Genomic DNA, 8180 nt, shown 5'->3' with positions numbered 1-8180 from the left:
TACAGACAGAGAGACAGACAGACAGACAGACAGACAGACAGACAGACAGACAGACAGACAGACAGACAGACAGACAGACAGACAGACAGACAGACAGACAGACAGACAGACAGACAGACAGAGATGCATTTTAATAGCCTGGATACAAAACTCTGTTTGACCCCTTGAAAGTCGTAACCTTCAAAAACTCCACATGCAGATGTACAGACTCCATTGCACAAACGTACATATGCAAAACGTCCTTTTAGAGTGTGGAAACTGAAATGTCGCTGTCATATTCATCCACCTATAGGTCAGTTTAGAATGGGAAAGGTTGGCAAATGATCATATCAATAATAGTGTAGTCTCTTTAATTTTGTTTGTAATACAGTCAATAACTGGTTGTTTATGTAACATGGTGGTGTAGATAGTGGGGGGAGGGAAATACATAGGAAACAGACAGCGTGATGATGACACAGCTTGGCCAGCAGAAACATTTAGATGCATTCTTTACAGCTCATCTGTTTCTGAGAGTCTTGGGACATGGCCTGGAGGTAGGCCAACCCTCACATCCCCCTACGAGCATGGGTGCAAAATCCACCATGACATGGGCCAAAGGTGATGCAATCAATCTATGTAGATTAGTGAGTCAACTCAGATCCGGTTGCTGTCATGGACATTGGTCTGTCACACTGTCATGCCAGACTGGGTCATACACACATTTGCTTACTGCATAGCAGTATTTTAATCACATGCCTCCTGTGCTGTATATTCTCACTCATTCCTCAGCATTACACTCAAGTGTAAATACCACTGTTAGGTAGCAAAGCTGTCTGAAGCAGTGTATGGGAGGGTTGCATTGCGTGCCTAAATCAGGATTACCACAAGTTCAAATCCCGGTGTGGGCAAGAGAAGGAGGAAAAGTGTACTGACAAAGCGACACAATGACACCTGTGATAAATGCAGTTTCAGAAACTCACACTATCTGCTTGTGCATAAACAGTACATCTAATTGCAAAAACATCTGCAGGCTTTTTCCCATTCCCATCAGCTCTAACTGGCCTGATCAGGTTACCTCCTGAAGTTTCACATTCCCTTGAACGTGATGGTAATATTCTCACTAAATTCTTAAAGTCGATACGATTAAGGACTTAATTTTGATCAATAACTGCCAGAGCATAGTGCTCCAGATGAATCCCAAACCTGTATTGGTGGATTGATCTCTTGACCGTTTTTACAAATGCCTTTTATTTAGTCTTTGCCTTTTATTAAGATTTTGTCTACATTTAACCACCTACTGTATATAATGCACACCAATTTCCAGTAAAATACGACACTCGCACCCCATTGAACTGCCTCTGAATTAAGGCAGCAAATATACTGATGGATGTTTCTTTGTGGCACACCAGAGTCCACCTCTTTTCACTTTTTAATTGGTGCTCCACTGGGTATGGGTGCTCTGGTCCATACAGCCAACATCAAGACATGCCATCATTCTGCAGTGTGCCTCTTGCAGCATGTGCAACTTAACTTAAGTTTGAGACATGCTAGTAGGACATAGTGTGAAACTGCCCCGTTGTGAAAACAGTTCTGGAATGAAGAGCCAGCTACAAAGAGAACACACAGAGAACACACACACAGAGAATGCACACGGAAAACACACGGCTCACCTCACTCCCGTGACCTTGTGGAGCCTCGGCAGGCCTGAGGGGACATGACACACTCATCTAACCACATGTGACACGTGTTACAATGCAAGTCAACAGGGTTTGCATTATATTACATAAGGTACCATCCAATCAGAATAGCATGCAGCCTGATGCACAGCATGCTCTCTGGTGTGGAACAAAAAAGCATTTAGAAACACACCTTGAATTTTTTCTTGCACCCATAAAGCGTCATTCATTCATTCACACAGTGACCGTGAACAGTTGTGAACAGACACATCCTGCTTCAAGAGGACAGGTTAATGAGACAGAAACAAACACAGTGAAAGGTTTGTTAAGGTTTAGTACAAGTCAGACAGACAAAATAATAGTATCAACTAGAAAAAACGCCTCGAGGTTTTATGTCTGCGCAAACCCGTCAAGTTCACATCCCTGTCTGTCCAGACTCATACTTATGTAAGGGACATCCAAACAAAGGGTTTGGATTTGTATTAAGGATCTTGTCTTATGGTTGTTTTTGATGGATGTGTGCGCAAAATACTACATTAATTTGTGTGAAATAGGCTTTAAGTATCATGTTTGTTGCTGTCAGTTTTTATCTAGCTGGATCACTATATTAAGCCATTAGGTTTGTTTGTCTACCTGGATCTTGTCATCTTGGCAAAGATAATTAGCTAGCCAGTTTTGACCAAGAGGTCTTCCTCCAAAGACCTCTTAGTCCTGGAAGAACTTCAAAGAGTCAGTGCAAGTTGTTTTGTGAAACAAAATGTGGTGTTACTGATATTCATTTGATGTTATTAATACTCTTCAGACATTTTTTACCATTTCAATTACAAATACTTTATTTTTAACCTTGGAACACCAAATTCTAATCAGTTTAACCTTGAATCCAAGTGGACATTAATGCCAAATCTAAATCAATTATTTTCATTCCATTTTTATATATTGTGTTCACGAGAATGGAACAGAAGGATGTGTGGACAACCTTAAAAATTATCATGCCTCTGGCTCAGCTGTTGCTGGCATAGGCATCACAACACTCACTTGCTCACTCAAGCAGTGCCTCTCCCAGGCAATTACACTCCATATACGGCCAACATGGTGCAAACAACTCGGATTGGGCGATTATTTCTCTTACCATCAGACAGAAGCAGTTGAGGGGCAGTTCCAATTCCTGTGGTCAGTCTGACTAAAAGTAGAAGAGGAGCAGAAAAGTCTGCCTGGAGACAAGAACAAGATTGAGAGGAACTATTTACTACACTGATCAGAGCCTCTACATTTCTATCGCTGAAAAATAAACAACTTCTTTGTTTTGCTTGTGACAAATAACAGAACAATTTACAAAGGATAGTGGAAGGTTTACAACGTTAAATAGATAGGATAGAATGAATGTGTGTCATTCAAATATTAATTGATTGCAGACACAGTTTGCTTTAGTATGTACAATCTGAGGGTATGGGTCTTGCATTGAACAAAGTCATTTGATTATGCACAGTTGAAGAGTACAGCTGTCCAACAGATCGCAAAAACGTGTCAGCAGTGTCACAGCTCAGTCGCTTTATAACACACAATCAGCCACAGCTGACCAGCTCCTCTGGGCATCCATCTCTTTAAGGTGTTCACACACACACACAAACACACATAGACATAGCTGACAGGTTGCTCTAGGGTTCGTTGTGAGAATCATCCTCAGAGTTCAGTGGGCATGCGCATTTTACATAAATGAACTCTGGAAAAGAACAGAGAATGTTTGGCACTGATGACTCATGGTCATCTGTAATGAAGCCTTGTGATTCATGTTCAACAGGATCAATTAGACACCCTTAGCTTTTAGGTTGTTTATGAGAAATACCGTCGACTTTGCAGTAATCAAAAATACATTCTGAAATGTGATTGTAAGGTGGACCCTCAGCAGTGAATGAAAGAGCTGTATGAAGATTTTCTGTGAGCACCAATGAACCATGTGTCTTCAATGAACAAGGGAAACAACCTCAGCTTTATGCAACATCTGAAAGTAAAATAGGTTGAGAAGAAGGGGGAGAAATATCATGAGCTCATACTGTAGCAAGCTTGTTTTGTGTTCCCATGTCACTTTGAGTTTGGATTTATGTGTATGTGTGTGTGTGGTTTGGAAATACTGTGTAGAGTTTGGATGCTGATTCAAGGACCATTCTAGGGTCATCCTGTGATTGAATGATAACCTTATTGTTTATTTTTTTAACATTTCATGTTGATTCTCTGTCTCTGCTCTGTTTATGTTAGATAAAAAGAGTATAAAATGTTGTACATGTAGTAAGAATGCAACATCTATTATTAAGATTACATTTGCTTGCTTGAAACTATGTACTACTGTCGGTGTACAATATTCTTTTACTTTTACATGTATACTGCACATGACATAAACTGTAGACATAGCCCAAAGAAAAAAAACATGTTCTCTACTAAAATTAATTCATGGTGATGATAAACCTTCAGTCAGGCATATCTGTACAATGGAGAAAATGTAGGACCATGAAGACTATGTTAGTTCAGTATTAATCTTAACACTTCTCCCAACCCTTCATGTCAGGACTTGTGATAACAGAGGTATTGCTTCCTCTACATTACATACACCATGACATACAATATCATACATCACATTTTCAGGTTTAAAATGGTTTTGTCTTGCACCTGTCATGCTGTGCTCATGGTGAAGAGTAGAACCATCTGGCTCCTAAAATCCATTCCAGTTTAAATCATGTCCTAAACCATGTGTCTATATGTATCCATGTATATATTTTGTATATTTGATTGTGTGTGTGTACAAGCAAGCCTGCACAGTAGTCATTTGATGCATCAGACGTAGAAAAAAAGTAGATGATCTGCTCTGTGAAGCAAATTTAAATTCAAATTATCTCAATCTCCCTTGCCTTCAACACTGCCTTTCTCTATCTGTCACTATCAATCTGCTCTGCAGGACCGTTTGGCTCTTTAAAATAATCTGACTTTTACGGAATTATAGTTGGTCTGCAACTACATAAGCTGCAGGCACTATGAGGCCCAGAATCTTTTGGCTCTCCCATTTGATTTCCCTTGGACACAATGTTTCATGTTTCGCACATGAAAGCATTAAGCAGGAGTTCAATGTGGTGAAAAACACATTGCATCATTTTCACAACTCTCTTTTTATGTCTGCAAATACGTAAATGGTGGTAGTAATATTCCTAAGGAGGTTTCTGATGATAAGATCTTTCTTGGCTTTGTCTCTCCTGCAGCAGTGAATACAATTAACCTAACTAAACACACTGACTGCAGCCTGTCATGCCAGATACAATCCTGGTCATTCCCTGCTTCTGCTAATCACAGACAGATGAAGTGCATACGGAACCTTTTTTTTTACTTGACTACTTTCTCCCCTCAATATGTCTTGACTTGACTCTGAGTAAACAACGGTGACAAGACTTTTAATTATCTACAGTACTGTACAGATGACAAACAGGCCTCTAAGTAAACTACTGTACAGCTCAAACAATAACCTTTGACTGCTCTTCCTCAGATGGGAAATGCTTCAGACTCAACCCTATTTGTCTCAACTATCTCTAAGGAGTATGATATCCTCATGGGTACATTATATATCCTGTTCTGTAAGTCCACTGTCTCATTTTACTCACATTTATACCAATGTCTCTGTTTGTATCCTTTTCTTTAATCTATCCTATTTTCCCACCTTATCTTTCAGGTGTTATGTCACTCCTGGGGAATGGTGTCCTGCTACTTGTTGCATATCAGAAGCGGTCGACCTTGAAGCCGGCTGAGTTCTTCATCATTAACCTGGCCATCAGCGACCTTGGGATGACCATATCTTTGTTCCCTCTTGCCATTCCTTCAGCTTTTGCTCATAAGTATGTTGTATCTTGCTCCCGTCACACTCGCACAGGATGATTCATATCATTCCCCAATGATAACCAGCAGATTTTTCAATAAAGTGACATTCATTCTCTCTTCCCTTTTTGAAGGTGGCTGTATGATGAGGTTACCTGCCAGATCTATGCTATGTGTGGGGTTCTGTTCGGTCTGTGCAGCCTGACCAACCTCACAGCCCTCTCATCTGTTTGCTGCCTCAAAGTCAGCTTTCCCAACTACGGTGAGTTAACATAGGGGTACACGCATCTACTAATGTCTACAAATAAGCGATGGATAGAACCTCATCATTTACATTCTCCCTTGTGACCAGGTAACAAATTCTCTTCGTCTCATGCCTGCCTCCTGGTGGCTGGAGTGTGGTGCTACGCCTCTGTGTTTGCTGTTGGCCCCTTGGCACATTGGGGACGCTATGGGGCGGAGCCTTACGGCACAGCCTGCTGCATCAACTGGCATGCTCCCAACACTGAACCGACGGCCATGTCTTACATTGTCTGCCTCTTCCTGTTCTGTTATGCTCTGCCATGCACCATCATCTTCCTCTCCTACACCTTCATCCTGCTGACAGTACGTGGCTCTCGACAGGCCGTCCAGCAGCACGTCTCGCCCCAGGCCAAGACCACCAACGCTCACGCCCTCATTGTGAAGGTAAGCCCTGGATTAGCAGACTATCAGGCTCTTTTGCATGTGAAAGATTCACTGCTTTCTTACAGTATGTGAGTGCATGCAGAACATGCCCTGAAGTGTCCTTCTTTGTTTCTCTCTCCTCTCGCCTTCTTGTGAGTGTGTCTCTCAACAGCTGTCGGTGGCAGTGTGTATTGGCTTCCTGGGCGCATGGAGTCCTTACGCTGTGGTGGCCATGTGGGCAGCCTTTGGGGATGCCACTGCCGTACCTCCGGTTGCCTTTGCTCTGGCAGCCATCTTTGCCAAGTCCTCCACCATCTACAACCCTATTGTGTACCTACTTTGCAAACCTAACTTCCGTAAGTGTCTGTACCGAGACACATCCACGTTCCGTCAAAGGATCTGCAGGGGCAGTCCTCGTCTTGAGCAAGCCGATCCTTTTGGATCCACCTCCCAACGCAACAATAAGGACATGAGCATTTCTACGCGCTTCTCCAATGGACAGCCAGAGTGCCACGGGGTGTGTCTGCACTGTGCTGAGGAAGGAACGCCAGGCGGTCACTCGGCCACGCCCCAGAAGACTGCATGCATGATGACAGGCTCCACCTTCACTGCGGTGACTGTGGGTGAGCTCTCGGCCAAACTGCAGTCTGAATTTCTATAGGGCATCATCCTCTCTGAGGAAGACAAGGAGAGACAGACTGATGTGGAGAAAAAAGTTGACATGGGAGAGACAGTGTAAACAACAAATCGTTGAATTGTACATGACTGGTGAGTCTGTGTCAGCAACAGAGAGGAGTGCTACAATGACAAACCTTTGACAGCCCTTGAGCAGGTGCTGCCAGGGCTGCAAACAGCATCCTTCCTGGACTCTGTACCCTCCGGTGCCAACCCATCTGAAATATTGGTTGCTTGCTGTCCAGGGTGCAGTTGGTGGCTGTTATCAGTACCATGTTTGTCAGTGCCTCTGTTTCAAAATGCAGGACATCGATGAATGCAGTAGCAGGTATTATAAGAAGATAAGAAGAATAAAATTGAAAAAATAAGAAGATAATTCTTATAATGTTTTATTGTCCTTCAATATCACCATGGACAAGGGATGCTTCAAGCAAGCTCGAGTTGGTGTTCACAAAAAAAAAAAAAATGTAACACAAGACAACATAAGAAGATAAAGTATTTAACATCAGAGTAAAATACTATAAATCAATTCCAAGTTTTTTATATGAGAAATGTACTGTGAAAAAAAGGGCAATTAATTGTCTTAGACAATCAAAAGGCTGGAAAACAGACCCAAAGGGAATGTAAATAACATATCATAAAATAATGATCAACTTGTCTGGTGATTCCATGCCTGTGTAGCAACAGGCCTTAGCTGACTTTTCCCTATCATACTGAAGTTGTGAAGTAGCTGTAGTGTTTCCTTGGACTTTTGTTTTGTTGTATTGTTGACCTTGATTTGAGAATAAAATCAGAGAGCATATGATTCCCTGAATAAAAATCCAAATTAAAAACATTTAACAATCTGCATGATGCGTTAGTGTGGTTTACAGTGTTGTAATTGTTATTGGTTACAACTTTGGGAGGTTAAAGAACTGTAAATAACTTAAGTCCTATATAAGTCATTAGTGTATCAAGGGAAACCCATCTCATTGGCCACAATAGTTCAGTAAACACATGGACACATGTTAACTGCTTTGCCCTCCCAAAAATTGAATCTAATAATCATAAAGTCAAGACTATGAGCTGTCTTAGGAAAGGAGGAGGAGGAAAGGAGGAGGAAGGACTTCTTATTTTTGGCAAAGGAGCAATGGATCCGGGCAGTTTTGCCTGCTTGTAATTCTAGACAGGTAAGTGTGTATGAGCAAACAATACTGAGTCAGGTTTGCATCCAAGTTACTGCTGAAGGAGTGCCAACATTGTTAGAATATGTTAATGATCATTATTGCATCTCTCTGTAAACTTAATTGTCTTAAGTCTGATGACAATAGCTCCTGAGTGTAAATCCTCTAC

The 8180-nt window shown here is 41.6% G+C and overlaps 1 protein-coding gene across 1 annotated transcript; it reads left to right on the top strand.

Annotated features, from left to right (window-relative positions):
• Positions 1-5020: 5020 nt before the first annotated feature.
• opn7d (opsin 7, group member d) lies at positions 5021-6834 on the top strand. The gene is made up of 5 exons (XM_084680580.1): positions 5021-5269; positions 5365-5527; positions 5642-5769; positions 5860-6194; positions 6346-6834. Exons 1-5 carry the CDS (start codon positions 5182-5184, stop codon positions 6832-6834), a joined length of 1203 nt encoding a protein of 400 aa, XP_084536706.1. The 5' UTR covers positions 5021-5181.
• The last annotated feature ends 1346 nt before the right edge of the window (positions 6835-8180 follow it).

The sequence above is a fragment of the Hypomesus nipponensis genome, chromosome 18 (assembly GCF_054491055.1).
Source record: "Hypomesus nipponensis isolate SF chromosome 18, ASM5449105v1, whole genome shotgun sequence".
In the NCBI taxonomy this organism is placed as follows: Eukaryota; Metazoa; Chordata; class Actinopteri; order Osmeriformes; family Osmeridae; genus Hypomesus; species Hypomesus nipponensis.
Note: the sequence above shows the minus strand (reverse complement) of the source record. Positions and strands in the feature narration are given on the sequence as shown.

Coding starts and splice junctions, on each gene's coding strand:
- opn7d (XM_084680580.1), top strand. CDS start 5,182: ATGGGAAATGCTTCAGACTCAACCCTATTTGTCTCAACTATCTCTAAG. Junction 5,528..5,641: donor CCTTCAGCTTTTGCTCATAA/GTATGTTGTATC, acceptor CCCTTTTTGAAG/GTGGCTGTATGATGAGGTTA. Junction 5,770..5,859: donor AGTCAGCTTTCCCAACTACG/GTGAGTTAACAT, acceptor CCTTGTGACCAG/GTAACAAATTCTCTTCGTCT.